This window comes from Bubalus bubalis, chromosome 4, assembly GCF_019923935.1.
Source record: "Bubalus bubalis isolate 160015118507 breed Murrah chromosome 4, NDDB_SH_1, whole genome shotgun sequence".
NCBI classification, from domain to species: domain Eukaryota; kingdom Metazoa; phylum Chordata; class Mammalia; order Artiodactyla; family Bovidae; genus Bubalus; species Bubalus bubalis.
In genome coordinates this window covers 49,962,538-49,984,994 of record NC_059160.1, presented here as the reverse complement: position 1 = coordinate 49,984,994, position 22,457 = coordinate 49,962,538, and the positions used below count along the sequence as shown (strand labels likewise).

Here is a 22,457-nt window from a genome sequence, read left to right as displayed (position 1 = left end):
GGGAATTGCTAGATCATATGGTAATGCTATGTTTAATTTTTTGAGGAACTGCCATACCATTTTACATTCCCACCAGCAGTGCACAAGGGTTCCAGTTTCTCCATATCCTGTCCAATACTTACTATTTTTCAGGTTTTTCTTTTAATATCTTAGCCATCCCAACGTGTGAAGTCAAAGCTTATGTTTTAACTGCTACCATATTCTTCAGGGCCAATCAAAAGGAGAGATGAGTTTGCCTTTCATGTAATCTCCCTGTTCTTAGAGCATCTCTTATCTTTCTTTGATACAACCAAAATAGAAAATAAGAGAAAATATATTTTTTATAAATCCTGATATCCCTGAAAGTTAAAAGTTTCATTCAGTTCATTCTGATTCACATAAATCTCTCAGGTGATTCTGGCTCTCCCTTCATAGTACATTCAGAAATAGTCACCCCTCACTACCATCACTGCCGCTATTCTAGTCCAAGCTCAAGTTTTATCTCCCTCTGAGATCATTTTAAATAGCTTCCTCACTGGTCTTGTTGCTTCTATCTTTGTCATTCTTTACTCATTCTTTACTTTTTTTACTTTACTTTTTACTTTACTTCTTTACTTTTTTTTTGTCATTCTTTTAGTTCTCAACACAGCAGCCAACGTGATCTTTATAAAAATGTAAGTCGGACATTACCACTGCTCAAAACTCTCCAAAGGCTAAAAATCAAAGTCCTTGTGGTGATGTACATGTAGCCTTTCTCACTGTGCTGTCACCCGGTGATTCACTGCTTGTCACGCTCCAGACACACTCCCGAGGCCTCGGCACTGACTGTTCCTTCTGCCTGGAATGCCTGTTCTCCAGAGAGCTTGTAAGGCCATTCCCTTGGCTTCTGCACGTCTTAACCCAGTTATTGTCTTCCTGGTAAAGTCTGTTCTGTCCCCACATTAAAAATTGCCACACCCCTACCTTCACCACTCCACCTCACACTTGCTTGCTCTTGTTTCTTCATAGCACTTATCACCTTCTAACATACCATACAATTTACTTATTCATCTAGTCTGTTTTTCCCAGTAGAAGATAAACTCCATGAGAGAATTTTTTTTTATTCATTGAGATGTCCCCAAAATAGTGCCTCATGTGCAGTAGGCATTCAGTAAATTTTTGTTGAATACATTAGTTTTTTTAAGATGTTTATAAATTTAAGTTGGTCAGCCCCTTCTTATGAGGATAACCAAGACAGATGAGGTCCCTGCCCTCTTCTAGCTGGGAAATGGGGCCAGGGGATGGAATTCAAGAAAACAGGGTATGGTAAATTTCCACTCTATTTATTGTTTTATGGGTGGCAGATGTTATGGAGAGTTTTTCCTGGCAAGATATTTCTAATTTCATGAGCACATAATGTCTCCTTTCCCACCCCACTGCTCTCTTCTTCCTTAGTCTGGACTCAAAAACGCCTTCTCCTAAAAGCCCTGATCCCTTTCTTAGAGGTTACATATCGTTAGTCTATAGACTAGATTTGGCCCACAAGTAGGTTTTGTTTCACTTGCCTGATGTTGCATTGGTTATTTGGTTTTATGTTTTTAATATCTGTTTTACATAGGGCTTAAACTAATTTAGAATTCAAATCTTTCAGATGAAAATTTAGATTCGTAACTTCTTTTGAAAAGGTGGAAGTTCTGATAACATTAGGCCTACAGTGCCACATGGTACCTGACTGAGTTGAGTGACTGTGGCCCCTGTCATACCAGGCATAAGCTCCTTCGATTTGATAATGTACCTTCTTTGTTCATCTTATCTGCCTGAGCTTCTGCAGGGACTTGACTTTACAGCTTGTTAACAAGGATGCTTGGAGTAAAATTTGACCCATGTTTTTTAGAGATAGATGTTAACTTTCTTATAGCTCAGGGAACATTTAATAGCTCCTTTTTTTGTTTTAAGTGAAGTAGTATAATGCAATTGATGTTGGCCAAATGCAGCAACAATTTGAAGAGTAAAAGTCTTAATCCTTTTGTCTCCAGACCTATAGCTGCAGTCATATAATGGCATTATATATAATACAAAATTCTTGATGAAATATCACACAGAAGAGTTAGGATTGGAGTGATGAAAATATGGGGGCCGGGAGCAAAGACAAGGTGGGAAAAACTAGGATAAATATAAAATTACCCAATAAAGTATCTACCGCAGTTAGTGTACTTAAAGTATCTTAGGACCGAGTCTTGGACAAAAAACCAGTCCTAGAATTTCAGTGTTAAGATTCTGAAACCTGGAAAGTTACATCTCAGACTATACTCTTAAGGTTATAAAGGTAGCAGTATTTGTTCAGCAAAAATACTCTTTTATGAAACCTCACTCTGTTGCTGTGGTGGTGACTATTACTTGTTTTCTCTTTCTCTGGGTGGGGAAACTGCATGAGATCGGTTTGAAGTGGGGAGCAGGAGGGGAGACAGTGTCTAAGGCTGCCTCCTGCCCCCTGCATATTGGCGTTTTTGATTTTTTTTTTACCATAACTGAGTGGCAGAGTTCAGCAACTTCTGCGTGCCATGGTGGTGGTTATATTCTTCTGAGTATCAGCTTGGGGTTTGGGGCGGGGAATGTTTTTTTAAGGAAAAAATTGAAAGTTCAATTCCCAGAGTGTTTTGGGGGGGTTGGAATGTTTTACTACATGGGTAAAGGATGGTAAGTTCTTACTCTGTAAGAGTAAATTTTATGCTCAGTGAGCATTGTATGACTCTAGTAGCTAATTTCACAGCAAGTTGTTAAATCATTTTAGCAGCAGCAGACTTGAGGTCAGCTTGTAGAAAAGAGTCATCATTTCCACTAAGTCCTTAAAAGAACCAAGAAAAGAATCAATGTGCCCTGATCCAGGAATCATGTCCTGACTTCATGTGCTGTGGTATCCTCCTGACAGATTATTTTCCCTAAGGCACAAGATGGCCTGTGCTAATTTCATTATATTCTAAAACATTGTGTGGATCTAATTTTTTTTTGTCACCCTTCCATTGAGCTTGAAGAGAGAAGACTTCTCTTAAGAGACAGATGAGCATGACCTAAAGTAGTTAATACACCTGTCTTGCCTTATACCTTCTTCTAAGGCCATATTTCTTTGGTCTGTTTGGAAAGTGGCATGTGCCTTATAATAAATACCTTTACTTACTTATTTTTAAGAATAGTTGTTTTTCTAATTTAACAGGCAGCAGAAGAGAAACCAGTGAAAATATGTCCTGTTGTTTTATGCCTAAGCAAATAAGAGATGAGTGGTGGAATTACATTTTCAGTGTGGCATCTGGAGACTTCTTAAAAATTACCTTCTCAAAAGCCTTATTTGGTTCCTCTTTGTTCCTGACTTTGGGGAAATATGATGACCCCGTCGGAGAAGGCAGTGGCACCCCACTCCAGTACTCTTGCCTGGAAAATCCCATGGACGGAGAAGCCTGGTAGGCTACAGTCCATGGGGTCGCTGAGGGTCAGACACGACTGAGCGACTTCACTTTCACTTTTCACTTTCATGCATTGGAGAAGGAAATGGCAACCCATTCCAGTGTTCTTGCCTGGAGAATCCCAGGGACGGGAGAGCCTGGTGAGCTGCCGTCTGTGAGGTCACGCAGAGTCGGACATGACTGAAGCGACTTAGCAGCAGCAGCAGCAGATGACCCCGTTCAACACTTTTGTTAATGGCCACCAATTCGAGGCCTTTTTCTTTTATGAGCACCTGATGCTTCCCAGGTGGCACAGTGGTAAAGAATTCACCTGCCAATGCAGGAAACGAGGAGACTTGGGTTTGATCCCTGGAGGGGGCAGATCCCCTGAAGTAGAAAATAGCAACCCATTCCAGTATTCTTGCCTAGTAAATCCCACGGACAGAGGAGCCTGGCAGGCTACAGTCCATGGGTCGCAGAGTCAGACACGACTTAGCAACTGAGCATGCATGAGCACCTGAAAAAAAGGAGAGGGACTCGTAGCACACAGTGAGCGTCTCAGGTAGGCTCTGTCCCAGCGGTTCGTAACCTCAATGTGTATCACAATCACCTGGGGAAAAAATACATTTAGTTGGTTTCAGGTGAGGCCCAGGTCGCATCTTTAAAGTTTCTCAGGTGATTGCAGTTTACAGCCAAAGCTAAGAATCACTGACAAGCCCGTGGGTTTTCACACTGTTTCCCCAGAGTTCCTGAAAGTGTCTTAGGGGCTGCCTTCAGAGGAAGCAAGTGAGTGAGGATAGAAGGGAAGCAAATAGAAGGGATTCTAGGCCCCTACTCTCCTTGGCCATCCCTGGCCCCTCTTCTGCCTGAGCAGTTCCACTTTCATCTATTTCATATATCAGCTTTCTGTGTAGATTTCATTTGTGTAAAAGGGTGAGGGTTTCCACTGCTTTGAAGGAAAAAAGTTTTTTAACCATGGCCCGTGACAAAGGTCTTTATACAAGAATGGTAAAATAGATGTTTGAGATCCAGTTTTTGAGGATGGTGAGCACTGAGTCCTTCTGCAAGAAATCTATCAGGCAGCCTCTGAAAAATGTAGAAAAAGAAATATTTTTTCTAACATTATAGTACCTGCTCTATGTGAGGAAAAGCCCTGCTTAGTTAAGGAAGTCAACTTGCCCAAGTAAAAAGTCTAAAGCCAGGCCAGCAAGCTGGCCACGTGAGGACATAATCAATCACAATGTCTTGGTTTTGGCCCACATGGTTTTTTTTCCCTGTTTATACTAGAACTGTTCTCCATTTTACCCTAGTCCACAATACTCCATGTTACTTATACTTAGCCAGTTCACTCATCTGCCTATCCTTAAGGCCTGGCCCCTGAAAGCATTTGTTTTTATAAACCCTAGAAAGTAATTTATTGGCACTTTGCTGTTTGCAGGGATATTTGATCATTAAAAACATTACTGTCTGTACTTGGCTGGTACAGAATATTATAACCTCTTGTCTGCTTATCCAGAAAGACGTTTAAACTATAGATATTTGGCAGCCATTTAAAGAATTATCTTTTATTTCACCTCCTCCTCTTCAAAAAAAAAAATAGTATGACTTTTAATTAAGATGATAGTTTGGTTTGGTATTAGAACTTCATACAAAGTTTATGGAACACATTCATTTTAAGTACTTTATTAAATCTATTTCCAGAAAGCCAGATGGCATACCTGTCTTTTGGTAGGCTAGATTTCATTCCCTTTTTTTTTTTTTTTCATCTAGGTCAGATCAAATCTGATTAAAATTGTTCTGCTTTATCTTTTATTATTTAAACACTCATTGCCTTCTGTGGTCTCACTAATGGACTAATTTCCTGAGATTATAAATTGGCATGCTTTCATTTTCAGATTCCAGCCTGTCATCATTTTTCCAATTTTTTTTGACATACTTGTTTTATGCTGTATCACAAAATAGGTTTCTTCTTCTCTGAAATCATTTGTCCCCTATATAATTAAGCTGTGCATCCAAGGATATTTATCCTAACGGCACCAATCTAATTTCCAATTTTTAGAAAGTAGCTATACCTTCAAAAAAAAAAAAAAAAAGCTGGCAAGTTAGCTATCAACCACTTCCCAAAGCAAATTAGTAGGAAAAGTCAGTTTTTTAAAAAAATTCCTATAGCAGTTCTACACCATAAAATTGCTACTGCCAATTTTTTGGCTATTATACTCTTTCTTATTATAACTTAAAACTTGGACCAGAAAAGTATAGAAAGAGCATAATTTGAAAACATACAGCATAACTTTTTTTTCTTTTTGTAGCATTAATCTTATCACTGGTCATTTAGAGGAACCAATGCCAAACCCCATAGATGAAATGACAGAAGAACAAAAAGAATATGAAGCCATGAAACTTGTCAACATGCTTGATAAACTTTCCAGGTATTGTATTCCCCTCCATTTTTTGCTTGGTTTCTAAAAATGTTCTATTTCTTTGTCTCTCTCACTGAGAGTTACCATAGAACAGCAACTCTGGAAATCCATGTTGATTGGAACAGGCTGGCCCAGGCAGCACTAGCTCAGACCTCTCTTGGCCACTGTGGTTCTTCTACATGTGCCGCTTATGGATGTGCGTTCCTAAACATTTCAACTCTCAAAGCTAGGAGAGTAGCTGCCAGGTCACTGTGATATTTAACCAACTAACCTCCCTGTCTTCAAAAAGATGCTGCGAATTAGGTTTGATGATTTTGCTGCTTCTTGTATTTTTTCGTTTTAGTCTGTTTTGGTTTTTGTTCCAAATCATGATGCTTTTTATTTTTATTCATTTTTGATGTGCAAGTTTGCAATTCTTTCTTTTTGGATTGCTGCTGAAACCAAGAATTCTAAACTGTCTAGGAAAAGGTGAAAAGGAATAGCTCAAATGAAGCATTTTCTGAAAGCAGGCACTTGTATTAATTAGGGATTCTAAAAACAATTTCACCTTCCCTTCTTGCTTCACACCTCCTTCCCCTCCAAAAATAGCCAGTTTTGAAAATAATTAAACTAAATATATACTAATAAGTAACTAGTCATCTTGGAGGAGTTATTAGAAAGTATTCCTTTCACACTTGCCTGAATTGCTCAATTTTCTAGTCATATATTGAGTCACTGTCTCCTTTAAGCCATCTTGAGTGAGTGCTTCTGTGTGTTGGTGGCAGCTGCCACCAGAAGGTGAATTTCTTCTGGTCATCTCCTTTTTCACAACAACTCTGCAAAGGCTAGTATCCCTCAGTCAAGAGAAGTAGCAACTGGAATGGTAAAGCCAGAAAGTGAACCATAAAAGGGAAAGGTATAATAAAGAAATAGTCAGAGGCTAAGAGCACAGCAGGAAGCTTAGAGCAGAAGTATTCAAAAACAGGAAGAGCTGACATGAGGAGTGTGACAAGTTAGGATATTTAGACCCTCTACAGAGTCTGAGTTTTCAAATCATGCTGATAATGCGATAGAATTTAGTTGACTTCCAGCTATTCCTTTTAAATTTCCATCATTTTCCCAAGCTTAGAATTTACAGCTAACCATGCTCATAATATTCAAAAGACATTGTTATCTCTTTGCATATGACATTCTTCATACTTTGTATAGAATATACATGTTTCTACCCTGAATGAATTTACAGTAAAAGAGAAGATATATTGTTAGAGCAAACATAGGAGGCAGAGGAACAAGTTCTGAATGAGCAAATAAAAATAAGATTTGTACTTCACAAGGATCTGATGTGGCAAGTGAAACACAGCAGTGTAAGTACAGCCGCTAGGATGAGAACCAACAGAGTCTGCCTGGTAGATGGAGGGGAAATATTAACAAGGACCAGAATGGAGCATACTAGCGTGAAGACAGTGAACTAGTTAGGTTGAATAAATTTCGTTTTTCTTAAATTGCATTTCAGTAATATGAGTTCTTAAAAGATAACACAGATACTATCCAGCTTGCCAATTTGCCCTGGATGAGTAAACATCCAGCCGACTCTCAGCTCAATCTGAAGGTGATACTGATTTTTGTATAGCAAAATATATCTTGTGTTGGCTTTGATGGTATGAATTTCACCATTCAAGTTGAAGTTAAGGCAATTTTGAGAATAGTCCTAAATCACTTTTCCATGATGCGTGGTGGGTTTGTTTTTTTTTTTACATTGTCTGCCTTTATGTGCTTTCTAACATTTGCTCTCACTAATAACAGTCAATGACAAAACCGTATGGAGATGAGCAGTGGGCATTCCAAAGCTGGAATGCAAAGAATGAACCCATTCTTTATGCGTCGTCTTACGTGTTTGTCTTAGTTCCTTCTCTTTTTTCACTGTTGTTTTTGGTTTGTTTTTTTTGTTTTTGTTTTTGTTTTTTTTTTTGAGGTAAAAAAGATGCCATAAAGCCAAGGGAGACTAAAATCAGTAAATTCGGGGAATATTTATTAAGCAGGTACTCTGTGCAAGGCACTGTGCTAGGAAGATGAGGGAGATTCAGAGGTGAATGTGGTCGTCTCTGCCTTTGGAAAACTCACCTTTTAGTGTGGGATATGGCTATAAGCTACTCTAGAACACAGGGTAGAAGGAAGTAATATCAAAATAAGGTCTGTATTGAACTGTGAGCACCAAGGAAAAGGAGCAGTTCATTCTGTTGCAGTGCATCAGGGACTGTTTCACAGGGAAGGTAACAATTGTGCTGATCCTTGAAGTTTAAGAGGTGTTAGATTAACAGATGGAGAAATGACCATTCATTCCAGGTGGAGGGAAACTTACTCTTGTTAATAAGATAAATCTTTGTTATTCACATACTGCATCTTTCTTCTAAAGAGCTCATAACCAGAGCTAATTTATCACTATCTGATTAAGTTATCAGATTTATCATTAGGGGAAGCAAGGCCCAAAGAATTGCCCCACACATTTCCAAGCTTAATGACTGATGAAAATCCATTTCCTTTCACAGTTTACAAAACTGTTTACAAAAAGTGCACATTTCCTTTCACAGTTTACAAAACGTACACTGTCTTTCTAGCTAAAGTGAGGCTAAGAACTTCATTTTTCAGAATTCAAGACCTTTGCTCTGTCCACTGTGCTACTGTGTCTGTCTGTTAGAGTCAGTGTTCGCCAGAATATTTCCTAAATCATCCTCTTCAGCAATGTGCTATTGGTTAGTTCCTTCAGCTGTCACTCTAAGGATGTTCTGCATCCCACCAAGTCTTACTGTGCTAAGAGTGTACTATAGCTTTGTCTGGTTAGCTTTCCTTTCCAAAAATGAAATCATTTTCTCCTGGGCCTGAGTTGAAAGGTGTGTGAGTAAAGGATAGGATTGGAGGTGATGTGGCCAATGAATGGACACTAGACACTCCCTTTTTTCCATCCATAGGAGAGCAGATGTGAAGGACCTGCACCAGGATGGTGGTTAGCAACAGTGGCCCGTGCCAAAGCACTTACCAAAGTGATGACTAAGGTTGGTCATGCCAAGTACTATTACTGAGCCTGGTGTAGGGTACAGATGTTATTTACCACCAAAACTGTAAAAACCACCAATGCGAAAATTTAAATTACATTTCCATTTTGCCTCCAGGCTGGACATAGCCACTGCCTCAAGTTGCTCACCACCTTAGCAACTTTATCTAAGCTAGATTTTTAAGGACACTGGAGAGATCAGTGCTGAAACATTTTCTTCCCATTGAATACCAACTGACAGTGGTATTCCATGCGATTTTTCTTTTTTTAGTATAAGGATTCTGTTTGTGACAGATGTAGGTAAGGGGATTGGCAGTGGACCTGGAGGTCTTAAGAGTTTGAGAATAATCTGAACCCTATAAATCCCATCATGTCTAGCTAGTACAGTGCCTTGTACCCTGTGATTTTCCCAGTGTGTTTGATGAAATGTCAAAGCTGATCCCCAAATCAAAGGTTAATTTTTTTGCTCAATAGAATAGCCTACATGGTTTAAAGACTTTAAAGTATACTTTTGTCAGTTCAATTTCTTGGCCAGATGTCATAAAATGCAGGTCTGGAAAGGAATTCTGTAAGGTACTTTGGTCCATGAGTGGCTAATTGAAATAATGGGATACCTAATTTCTTTAATATAGAATGATAATTGTAATATTTATCAGACATAAGCATTAAAGCCTGAGGCATGGAGATTATAGAAAGCTTCATTTGACATTTTTAATGTGAGAACAGAGGTGGGAAAGAGGATGAAATTGGCCTGCCTCTCCACCTCTTCTTTCCTTTTTTGAACTGGAAAAAATATAAGTCCCTGCAACTTAAGCGGGAGATTAGAATTCGGATTGTATGTAGTTAAGCAAGTCCAGTGTGGCTAATACAATTGCATTCACCTTAGCTACAGCACACAATTTGCATATAACAGCACAGCCTCCTCCAGAAGATGGGAGAGAAGATTGACTGGCTTAAGCCTAAACTAACCAAGGGAAGTAATATTTCAAGTTTCAAGCTTTGTTTTGACTTTTCTAATCCCCCTTAGTATCTTAATTGGAACAGGACTGACTAATCTTCTACTGCATACTTACCCCATCACTGTTTAACAAGGTACATTGCCTTTTTGCTTATAAATTATATCAAAATCTTCTAAAATTTACATCTATATAAATAATTGTTTTCCATTTCTTCCCTTTCTTATCTAGTCCTTGTCCAATATATTTTTGCCAGCCATTATGTAGTATTGGTGGGACATGGCTTTCTTAATAAATGCAAGTACCAAATATAGAAATAGTTCCCCTTTAGTCTCCAAATATTATTTTTAAGCTTATTAAAGCTGGGACAGATAATTTATGACTGAAAGTAATAACTATATAATTTTTTCTTTATAACTAAATTTCTTGACTCTGCTTATAAAGATAACAACTGTGATTACTCCCACCTTGATGAGTTAACCAAGGAAATGCTTTGTAGGTACATTTCAGAAATACGATCCAGTTATTATAGCATTGTAAGATCTATTGTGGGTACGAAAGTGTAATGATCTCAGTTGCTAACATCAGAACATCCTTTAGATCTGCACTGTCCAATATGGTAACCACTAGTCATATATGACTATGGCTAGTCTGAATTGGGATGTCTTCTAAGTGTTAAAATACTCAGACATTCAAAGACTCAGTACAAAAAGAGAATATAAAATACCTCAATTGTTTATTATGAATTTATGTTGAAATAATATTTTTGATATATTGGGTTAAGCAAATCATTTTAAAACTTATCTTACTTTTCTTACTTTTTCGATGTGGCTACTAGAACATTTAAGATTACATATGTATGGCTTACATTATGTTTCTGTTAGATAGCACTGTTCTATCTCAATAAAAATACACTGCAAGTTTGCTTAGAAGCTTAATTAAAGGAACTTGGATCCAGTTAAACTAATACACCCTTACAGTGGTAAGGGAGAAATACGGTATTGTTCATCTTTAGGTTAAAGAGGGCCTTTCCACTGGCTGGACACCTCTAAGTAGGATGTCATGCAATCTTTGTATTGCTTATTAGTAGTCATTGTCCCTTAACTCTGTAGTAGGAATGCCTACTTTGAGCTCTTGATTTAAGCACTAGCCAAAATGACTTTTGTTTATTAGAGAAACATCAAATAAGAATAATCTCCATTGACTACTTGCTCTTAGTCACCCTCCTTTCTAATGGAGAAGAGCATGTTAGAACTTCCATTTCTACTGCTTTATTCAACACTGTCAGTTGGCATGCTGACCTCTTATTAATATTTATTTTGCTAATTTTGGACAACAGGATAGAAAGGTCTGTAGAGAAATTACCAAGAAATAAAGATCACCTTCACTTAAGGGTAAAACTCAAGTTTTATTTTTCTAACATTATCCCTAACCTCTTTCTCTATATTTTCTTAACCATACTCTTTAATGTGAGGTGGATAACACATTTTTAGAAGCTTTGCATGTGATCTTCTAACAGAAATGAGAATAATAAAAGACTAATATTTTATATATTGCTTTTAAGTTTGAAAACAGCCTTGTGAATTAGATAGGGTAAGAGATATTTTATTGAGGCGTAAACGGGAACAGTGATTAAGTATCTAAACCAAGATCAGCCATCTTGTTAGTGATATAGTCAGGATTTGGTTCTTAGACTTCAGACTCCAAATCTTAACTGTTATTTTAAAAAATTACCAACATACAGCTCTCAAATTTGTCAGTCTGATTATCTTTAGTAAGATGCTCTAAATTTTAAATAGATTCAAAGGACAAAGACAGATAGTAAGCCTATTTACCTGAGAAGAAAATTAAGATTTGGAGGCCATTCCTGCTTTTTCATTCCATAATTGAGCTTTTCTCAAATATCAAGTCAGGTCCTAAGCAGCTTATATCAAAAACAAAAACAGCTTCATATGAAGGAAACCAGTAACACTGCTATGATTCTATGTTACTATAAAATATTTTAATTATTTTGAAAAGAGAATATTCTGACAGATTCTTATATTCAGTGTGATCATATGAAGAAAATTAACTTTAGAAAGGCTTCCCTATTTACAAGGCTGTTGCCTGTTTATTCAACTCCCGAAGTGAAAGGACATGCATGGTGTGGACAATGTGCCATATCCATTTCTCTTGGGAATGATATTTTTATGTTGTATATTTTAACTTCCCAACTGTACCCAATCCCAAAGCATGATGGTGAGGCTGAGGGAAGGGTCTCAGAAATGTTTTTGAGAAATGGAGCTTGAAGACCTCGGATTTGGTACAGAAAAGCCACCACACCTCTCCTACCTATTGGTTAGTGGCTTAGTAAAAGATGAGTATAACTTCAGCACTAGGAAGCCATCAGATTATGGCTGATGATGATTATACTGAAAGATGAAGGATCAGCAAAGGACATGCTCTGATGGTATATAACTGAACATTTAACTAGTGCCAAAAGGTGTATTAATTTCTTGAGGACAAAGCATTTAAAACACTTCAGAATATCACAAGTTTTGAGGAAATCCATTGTACTTCAATAGATTATGGACTATTCCGTTGATGCTGAAGTATTGAAATAAGATGCACTCTCAGAATTATAGCAAAGATTACAGAGCTTCCTTCTCGGGGCTCTCACGGGCTCCGTTACAGCAGGCATTTTTGGAAAAGCTCTGTTAATTAAAATATTTTATTTATATACTAATTTTCATCCTATCTTCCAAATGTGAAAGGAATTAAATGCGAAATGGCTAATTTTAAATGTCAGGGTTCTTTTTTTCCAAGCCAACCTTACATTAAGAACAGGAATCCCTGTGCCAAAGAAATGGTTCCCAATTATCCCATCCTGGGTTTTGTTATACATTGTACAGAAGTCAACAAAACAAGTATGTAACAGAACCTGCCTAAATAACAGCCACCCTCATTAAAATCAGAATTAATCAGGGGGTGATTGAAGGAAGCAATGCTTCATAGGTTCCCCCTTTTTCTTCTTTTCTAATCATAGAACAAAATATGTTACATAAAAGGATTGGAACTATTATGCAGTACTCAATTAGAGGGAGGTGAATAGGTCTCTAACATGCTGTTTTATCAAAAGAGCGGACTGGTGTTTGCATGACTGTTGTTTCATTACAGACCCTGTCATTAATTCCATGTGTCAATACTGCCCTGTAGTACACAGAGCAGACAAGAAAGAAGAGCCCTTGAAAACAAGGGAATGATTTTTGAGTCGTTATCAAGCTAAGTGGCAAGCGGGAAGCTGAAACTCGTATAGGTAAATTCGAAGGGACTCTTGGGAGATCTGCAAGTGGGAAACAAGAATGCATTTTACCAACTGCTTAATTATGTCCTGTTTTTCAACAAGTACACTTGAATTGAATGCTTTGTTTGTATTGCACAAAAACATGTGCTTTGGGCAAGAGTATTCTCTTGTTTCCAGGTCAAGTAAGGTGTTTCATACACATACACATCTGGCCTATTCTGTAATGTGCTATTGGGTATGTTAGTATCTGAGCCCCAATATTGCACTGTCATTTCTGGGGGAAAGTTACGTAGGAACCAGAAGTCTAAAAAGTGGAGCTTTCGCTAAGTCCTGAGAGGTTGTATAAGCCCAGGCATCCCAGAGGAGCATACTTACAGGGAAATGGTGGCTCAGGAAAATGTGGAACTATATCTGGGGAAAAAAAAGACAGACTATAAAACTTTCAATATGGTATAAATTCCATAATCTCCCACCCCTAAACCTTTAAAAAAGTACTTTTTGGTTTCCGTTAGCAGTCCTAAGGGTTAGGCTGGGGCAAAATAAGGTTTCCTTTCTTGGACGTGCTTTATCTGTGTCCTCGTGCCTGGCCAAGCCCTTATAGATTATGGTTCCTTATCGTTTAGTAAGATCAAATTTCTAAATGATGTTTCGTTCCAGTTGAACATTCTTGGAGGCTTATCTCTTCCCTGGCCAGATGCCTGATCAGATGAGAAGCCCGCCATGATACTGTCACAGTGCCTAGAATGGGCTCTTTATCCAGTAGACATCACTGTACTTTTTGATGATAACGAGGGCAGTCTTAACTTGTGTTAAGGCCTGTGTATAGCATTGAAGGTAAGTATGAAGGAGTTATTGCTATGTGAATATCTTAACCCTGATGCACATTTCAGTATATAGTATCTTCGTTTAACCATGATCTACATATATCTAACACCTAGCCATCCTTTTTAGATGGGACCTTCATAATTTAGGACCAGTAACTCTTCATGAAATGGCCTGTTTATTGAGGGCCATGATTAAATTTAGATCCATCCTTGTAACATTTGCCATTGCTTTGATTTTACTTTTGGAATCATTCTAATCATTTGCTGGTAGCTTTGCAGAAAGGACTTGTGGTCTTGGTGTATGTCAGTGACAATTAGGTAGGCTGCTGTGCTTGACTTTTAGGTTTAGAAGATCTTGATTAGAAACAAAAGCCTAGCAGTTTTAGTGTCTTAAAAACCTAGCAGCTTTTTAAGTAGATCATAATTATTTAGTAACCTAATATTTAGTCTCTTGGAATTAGAATAGAATCTTAGGGATCATCTTGTCCAACCCCTTCATTTTATAGATGGGGAGACTCAAGCCCAGAGAAGGAAATGACTTGCCCAAGGACACCCAGCACATTAGTGGACAATCTGAGTCTAGACCCACTGGTGCCCCAGATGTAAGCAGCCGAGTCTACATGAATCAGTGGTTGGAAATTCCAGGTTGTATGGCACAAAGAGGGCCTTGATTTCTGGACGGTCAGAATGTCTGATGACATTGACTCATCAGGGAAGTAATTATAGTTAAAATAGCAAGAGGATGACTCATGGCAAATGGTTCTCTACCATTGTCCATTGATGCTATGACCCATGTATTATATTCTTTCAGTAGAACTTTACTGAGCACCTATCATGTGCCCATCCTAGATCCTGCAGATCACAGCCAGAGAAGACATGGACTCTGTCCTCAAGTTGCTCAAGTCCTGTAGAGAATGAGAAATCTCTGGAAAGCATCATGCAGAATTCCCTGTAGAATGCTAGTACTTTTCCTAATTGTAAATCTTGGTGATGAAAGTGAACCTTTTCTCTTGGTCAGGGTTTGTTTATTAGGAGTCACATAAAACACTATACCATTCCTTTCTGTGAAAATACAAGATAATACCAACTGCAGCTAAATTGAGTTCATAAACACTTATTGAGGATCTACCATCTGCAAGGCACTGTGCTAGACACATAGGGATATGAAAATGAATACAGTGTAGAATATTTTCTTTTTAAATGTCAAAGCAGTATTGTTTTATAGCTTTCAACCTTTGTAATAAGAATTATTTTTAATAAATAGTCTTAAAATATGGGACCCTTGAAATAGAAGACAAAATATCTCTGTACTGTAACCCAGACTTGTCAGCCCAGGATTGCAAAGTCTCCATCCAAATCCTCTTTTGTACCCCATATCTGTCTTAAGCTTTCTTTTTCCTTTATCTCAGCCAAGCCAGCCTGCTTGCCAGTCCCTGCACACAACTAACTCTCGCTTCTGTGCCTTTGCTTGACTAACCTTCTGCTTCGGGATGCCTTTCTCCCCATGAATCTATGTCCATCACTGCCATTACAGTCTGGCCCTGAATCCATCTCCTGCCAGGAGCCTGTGATCAGCATCCCCCTCTCTTCCGTGTCCCTCCCACGTGTACATAGCCCGTATGACTGGTGGAATAACAGTTCTGTGGTATTCATTAATGCTTCCCATTCTCTGTCCACATCTTGCTGATCTAGATACAACAGATCTTACTAAATGAAGCAGTTTAGTATAACCAGGTCATTTTTCAGACCTTTTAGGAGTAAGTTTCTATATCAAAGAATTCATTTTGGTATTTGTGGGCTGTTATAGAGAGGAAGAGCAGAATCGTTAGGATGAGGGTTTGAAAAGTAAGCCTCGGGGTCCATAAGAGAAAAGAGTCATATATCTGTAAGTGATCCTCTCTCCTTCCATTCCCAAACAGGATGAGAAATTGCCTTTAAATAAATTTCAAATACAGTAAGGGTGTACTGAACTGTCAAGCTAGGGAAAGCAGGGCTCTGCCTGTTAATCATCTCAAGCTTGTTGATCTGCTGTTCTGTAATTCCTTTAATATTGTTTAATGTGTGTATGTTTTACCTTCTGAACTGACTAAAAGCTTCTTGAGGACAGGGACCATGTCTTTTTTTTGCTTCTGCATATTCTTCCCCCACTTATTCCCAAAGACTGCCCTAACAATCTTGTGGAAACCTTCCTTCCATAAGCACATAAAAGACAGGAAGTGCATCTCATGGGTTCCAACTACATCCTAGCCATTGCACTATGTATTTCATATGTATAATGACCTTTCACCCTCATGACGATTCAGTGAAATGGGTATTCCTATCCCAATTCTACCGATAAGGAAACTGAAGTTCAGAGAATTCAAGATCTTACTGCTATAGAACCTAGGTCTGATTCCAAAACCTTTATATGCCTTTCACTGTACCACAATAACAACAACTAATATTTAGGACTCCTTTACAGTACATAGAGCTCTTTCATTTATACTATTATTGTTGCTGTTACTACTACCACTGCTAGTACTATAACCCCGTAAGTCATCACTAGGAAGTAGGTAGGTAGAGCTAGTATTATCCCCATTTCACAGATGGGAATACAGAGACTCAGAGACTTGCCCAAGATCACACAACTGGTAAGTGGAAGAGCCAGGACTTCAGAGAGACTTCCTGACTCTAGACCTTTTTGTTCTTTCCAGTGTGTCACATTGCCGCCTTAATTTATCTGCACGAATGCATAATTATTTGGCCAGTTATCACTGACACCTCTCCTACAGGAGTGTCAGTAAGACAAGACATCCTATAGCATCCTATAGGCATGTGAAAAAGAAAATAATTCATATCCTTAGAAGAGCGTCTATGTTAGTAGAGGGGTGATACAGAAAATCCAAAAAATAAAGCCTTGAGAAGAATAGTTCACAGGTGAGAATTAAAATATGAGCCCCTTTATTCTATAGATGAATTTTCATAATTTGGCTATAATTCTGTAATGTTTTTAATTATTTCTATTATAAAATTGGATTAGGGAGTAGGGGTGCAACCTATGGACTTGATTTGAAAATATTCCTCCTGGGTTTGGATGAGAAAGTACTGGCTACTTTGTGCAAGCTGGTAGCTAGCCCCAGTATCATTCTGTTACCAGAGAAATGCGGAAATATTAGGAGTGATGGCATGCCCCCCCCAGCAGTTCATCACTATCTTGGTAGAATTCATGCAGTCTCATCCACTGATCCCATTCCACCCACCCATACCCTTCACCCCACCCCACCTTACTGTTCTGCAGTCACCAACCCCTTCAAAGCTTTGAACTTTCTGATCCCTTAATGTTTCACCCCAGAAGGTGGTGCCCTTCTCCTTTTGTATTGATTATTAGTAAACAGTGTCCAGTATCACAAAGTCCTTCAGGACAACCAGAACTAGGAATTGTTACTAAAGTACAGATGTGTAGTATGAACTGGTGCTAGAGAGAAGTTTCAGTGGAAGCAGATTGTTCTCTAATTCCACTAAACATTTCTACCTGGTTGTCATGCAGAGTTCTTCACTGTTCTGAAAGATGTTAGTGTCTTTCCCGTCCCCTAAAATCTGCTCCATCTGCTGTGCTCTTGCTCGAATGAATGGTCACCATCCACATGGTCATCTGAGCTGGGAGCCATAGAGACACTTTTCCTCACTCCCCTTTACCAACTCGGCCCTCCCAGTGGATGACAGCTCTACCTTGGAAGTGAGCCTTTTCTTCCCACAACCACAGCCACAGCCCAGCTTTCTGTCTCCTCTCACACGCACTGTTACAGTGACATCCTCGTGACTTGCCTCTCTGCCAGTTTCCCCAATTCCAATGTGTCTTTGCGCTGCTGCCAGAGATTCTTCCCTATAAACCAACCCTGGCCGGGCATTCCTTACAGGCTAGGACCCAAGCTGCTTACTTTGACATTCAAGACACTTGACTGCCAAACCCCAAACTGCCCTTGCAGACTTACTTCCTGCTGCTCCTTCAGTGAACCTCTCCCCTCCCCAAACACTGGGCCCTTTCCCAGCTTGAGAGCAGAGAAAGAAATTGACACAATCCAGAAAGGTCTACACAGTCACAAGTAGGTGGGACCATACAGAGCCCTCCATATAATCTCCCTTGCCTGAAAAGTCCTGTGCCATATTTGCCTGGCATAGGACACCTCCCCAGAGGTGCTGCTCCCACCTTCCCCAGGCAATTAGATCGATGCTTCGTCTCAGGAGCTGTGATTTCCTTTGTTCCTGATCCTGTTACAGCATTTACCCCATTATGTCCTAAGTTATTTTCCATGTGTATGTTTCCCTCACTGCTCGAGGGCAGCAGCTGTGCCTGGCCTTCCTTCTCTCCCCAGTATATGACACAGTTCTCAGCACATAGCTGTTGAACAGCTGAACTCAGAGTGTGTTCCTTCCGTGCAGTTAGAGCAGTTAGAGCAGATGTGCAAAGAGCCCTGGACTGGGATTCAGGGACTGTCCCAGGTCCAGCTTTGCCACTAGACATGTGACCTTGGGTAAGTCACTCAGTCTCCTTTATTAAACAAGGGAGTTGGACTAAATGATCTCTAAGGCCGCTTTAAGTTCTATGATTCTGACCCCATTTCTGGGATCACAAAACACATTTCCTACTTTATAAATATTTAGCAACCTCAATTTAACCAGCAACCATCCATATTAATAGAGTCTTCAGACTCGCAGCAGTAGTCTTCTGGTAAGAGCTGCTTGATAGGCTCCTGTTGGCTTATCCAGCGACCACTGAGCTGTTCTTCCCTCCCCCAGGAGTCTCTCTGCGCTTGTAACACTAGCACACGGTTGTGTGGTGGCCCTTCCCAGGAGGGAGCCCTTCTGTGTGCTGGCCTGAGGGACAACCACAAGGAAGCAGAGGGAGAGGAGGCCTTATTATCTTCCTTCACTCTAGCTCCCACCAACATTACACTTGCTGCCATGTGGGTTCTTGTTGTAGACATGTTTTTAGGGGGCAATGCCCGTTTCTGTGAGAAATAAGTTTTAAGCAGCTCATGTACTCTTCAAGACTCCTTTTAAAGTACACTGCTGACTTTTTGGGGTGGGAGGAGGACTAGAGTTAGCAGCTCAACAGGTACATTCACCATAATCTCCATATAATAAATAAGAAACCATGAAAAGATTAAATAAATCTTTCCTAACGCTTTTTGATTGGCTTAATCAATAATTAATCATCTTTAGAGGAGGCCCTAACTTGTGGAGTAGATATAATTGGATTAGCTGAGGAGAGGCAGTTGGGGAGCTTTGAAGAGATTAAAATGGCTGTCAATCCCATAATTAAACTGCCACAAACAAAAGCAATGGTGTTTTTTTAAAAAAGAAGGAGAGAAAGAAGGAAAGAAAAGGGAGGGAGAAAGTTGGGAAAGGCCAACTGATTTGAAATCAGTAAGTACTTATATATCACTAGAGACTGGACAGGGAAAAATCAAATGGCAGATTTATTCCATTAAATGAAATCCATACATATCAAATCAGCCATTTAATTACATGGCTGGTCCACTGGGACAGGTGAAATTTTGGCAGCTTCAACTTCACTAAAACAAATCCACAAAAGGAAAAAAAAAAGTTAATTATTAAAAACAGAAGAGACCTGCTCCTTGTCCTGAGCCCATTTAGACCTTGACTTTTCATACTTTTAATTGGCTTAGTAGGTTTGGCCTGTGTGAATGAAGTCTTTTATCTCCCTCTTTTTCTTTCCATACCCCTTTCATCTTTCCTGTTACAAACACACAGAGAGAGCTTGAGGAAAAATACTTTGGTTTTTAAAGACTTTTCTTTTTTTTTTAAAGGATGTGGATTTGGGCGGGGGGAGGGTATGTGTGTGATGCTGGTGAATACTTTTTTCTCTCTCTTTTATCTCTTTTTCCAGAGAGGAGTTGCTTAAACCAATGGGACTAAAACCTGATGGGACAATAACGCCTTTGGAGGAAGCACTCAACCAGTACTCTGTCATCGAGGAGACCAGCTCTGACACAGACTGAAAGCATCACCTGCTCAACTCTCAATATTGCTTTTATCAGCATCTTTTCTCTGTAGCTCCAGGGGAATCTTTTCTCTAAAACATTTATGCCCTTGCTTTGGCTAGAAACACATTAACTGGTTTACTCATTGAGAATCCAGCGTATTTAAGAAGTGATCCTGTGTTTTTGCGATATTGAGGCATTCATACAGAGCTGCAGTTAGATGGAGTTGCAGGGACTAGGAAGAGGGAAAAAAAATTCCATTCTGTCAAGATGGAACTGAAGGACTTCACTCTATAAAGCAGCCCTGGTTGAATCTGGCAGTTCTGTTTGCCAAGATTCTTAACAGAAGATTTAGCTGTGTCCTTCCTCTCACTTGTGTGAGCTGCCCTTTCTGAATCTCTCCAGAGACGGAGGCACATGGGAAGCAGAATGAGCTGCTAAAAGGGGCTAAGGCAAGTGACCCTTTAGATCAGGACTGAGTGAATGGAAGCCAAGCAGCTGCTCCATAGGCCTAGCCCCACTCTTCACTTCATTTCAATTTTGTATAAATCTATAGAGACTCACACACACGCACATGCACACACATACACACACACACACACAGCCCCAGACTTGCAAACTGATTACATTCAAAAAAGTTTGTATGTCAGTTATCTAGAACTTCAGAATACATTTCTCCCTATAAAGTTACAAAAGATGGTTTAGTTCTGAGGCAGCTACCAATGCCTATTTATTCCCTAATAACCTGAACACTAGTACCATAGAACTGAACCCCCCTCTGTATTGCTGCATGGGGAGCATGCATTCTGAGGTCTAACATAGGGGTGCCAGGAAAACATACCCTCCAACCCGGAAGAGGGAATGGGGACCCCTGGGTACTGGGAGTTCTTCTGTGGCCTCTGCTGAGGGTGGAGGAGACAGCGGCACCCATTTGTACATATAGGTCATTCATACACCACATGTTTTAAATCGGGGACTGTGTGTGCTTGTGTGTGTTCTACCTTTCTACCATATGTGATCAGTTTAATGGTAACTTTATTTATTTAAAAAAGAAACACAAATAGTTACTGTTAAACTGATTAAGGCTGTTTTTACTTTGGTAAAACAGATTGGTCATATGAAAAAGTAGAAAATGAATCATGCGATAGACAGTGGGCCTAGTTAATCAACGGCTAAAGTTGAAAAGGGGTTGGTTTCCTCTTATATATATATATATGTATGTATGTATATACATATATATATATACACATAATGTGCTTAACCACTGCCTTTTAAAACTTTAAATTAAATAAAACATTGGGGTTGATTCAATTTAGCCATCTGTGTGTGTTTCTTTATAAACAATACTATTTATTGTTTATTGGGGTAAATAATACTATTTCACAGTTTATGCTTTTTTAAAGTGCTTTTACATCTATTATCTCAGTTGTAATAAATAGCTTTTCTAAGGATAAAGTACACAGAGTATTAGTGAAATGTCATTTATCCAGAAGTCACTTCTCTGGCAAAAGTATAAATCAGGAATTCAGTTTTAAAAGGCCTTTGAGCTGCCAAAAGAGATGTCAGAGTTTCTTACAATTTATTTCTGCGTGAGAGCCTCAAGAATCTATCTCACTTTTTGCCTCTTTACTAAAATTTGCATATATTTTAACATGTTTAGTTATCTGACTTTCAAGTCCACCAAAAAAATATATATACACATATGGCAAAGGAGGAGGCTGTTGGATGGAAGGCAGACCTACTGAAAGCAGCAAAAATCCAACTGAAAACTGGATAGGAATGTGGGGAGAATGAGAACTACTTGAGGCATCATAAGTCTGGAACCATCTGTTTCCCAAAGGACATTCTAGTTGACCCAGAAAGTATCCATACAATAGTATGGCCTGTGAACTATTCTCATAATGATGACCTTGTGTTTCTTTTTTAAAAAAGTTAAATCCAGAATACTCTATAAAAAAACTATAAAGAACATCCAAAATAACTGGAATAGAAGTTATGAGCGACCCATGTTTTAACAGTAAATAAAATGAAACTTGGTAATTCATAATACTAGATTAAGTGAAAAAAGTTTAGAAAAAAGAATTTTAAGTATTTTTGTTACTTCATTCTACAAATGCATTTTTAAGATATTTTTATAATTTCTGCAATCATATAGCTTTGGCATGAGTGTCGCTTACCTAAATGAAGACATGTTTAATGAAATACCATCTTGCCAGCTTTATGCAGAGTTAGTGTTTGAACAGTCTTGTTTAATTTACTGTGCTCTTCTGTTTTCAGTGAGTTCTGTTTCATTTTGAATTTTTCTGTGCTGGGCACTAGGCTTTGTTTTGGAGAGAGAATTTGCAGAGGGAGAAGATGAAAGTGACTTCATCTTGCACATGGAAAGAGAACCAACATTTGTCAATTGCTTGCTCTGTGCTGGGCTTTTTATGTATCTTTATCTTGTGTATCCTCATCACATCTCATGTTAGAGATCATCTCTGGAAAGTACAGTAAGTTACCCAACATCACACAGCAAGTAAGACTCCAACTCAGGCTGGCCTGACCCCCCAGCACCTCACCTTCCC

At 38.9% G+C, this 22,457-nt stretch overlaps 1 protein-coding gene across 11 annotated transcripts in view; it reads left to right on the top strand.

Annotated features, from left to right (window-relative positions):
- RIC8B (RIC8 guanine nucleotide exchange factor B) overlaps positions 1-21,201 on the top strand; it is an 86,891-nt gene extending 65,690 nt beyond the window's left edge. Inside the window, exons 8-12 of one of the 11 annotated variants that reach the window (XR_006640936.1) lie at positions 5,705-5,824; positions 8,761-8,844; positions 12,956-13,094; positions 13,740-13,916; positions 19,797-21,201. Coding sequence is in view for 3 of the 11 variants with exons in the window: in XM_045165389.1 (XP_045021324.1) it covers positions 5,705-5,824; positions 19,797-19,908 (232 nt within the window). In the remaining 8 variants the exon portion in view is untranslated. Of the gene's footprint in view, positions 1-5,704; positions 5,825-8,760; positions 13,095-13,739; positions 13,917-14,412; positions 19,481-19,796 lie in introns of those variants that run through there. The other 10 variants (XR_006640935.1, XR_006640941.1, XR_006640939.1 and 7 more) reach the window with 10 other exon arrangements.
- The last annotated feature ends 1,256 nt before the right edge of the window (positions 21,202-22,457 follow it).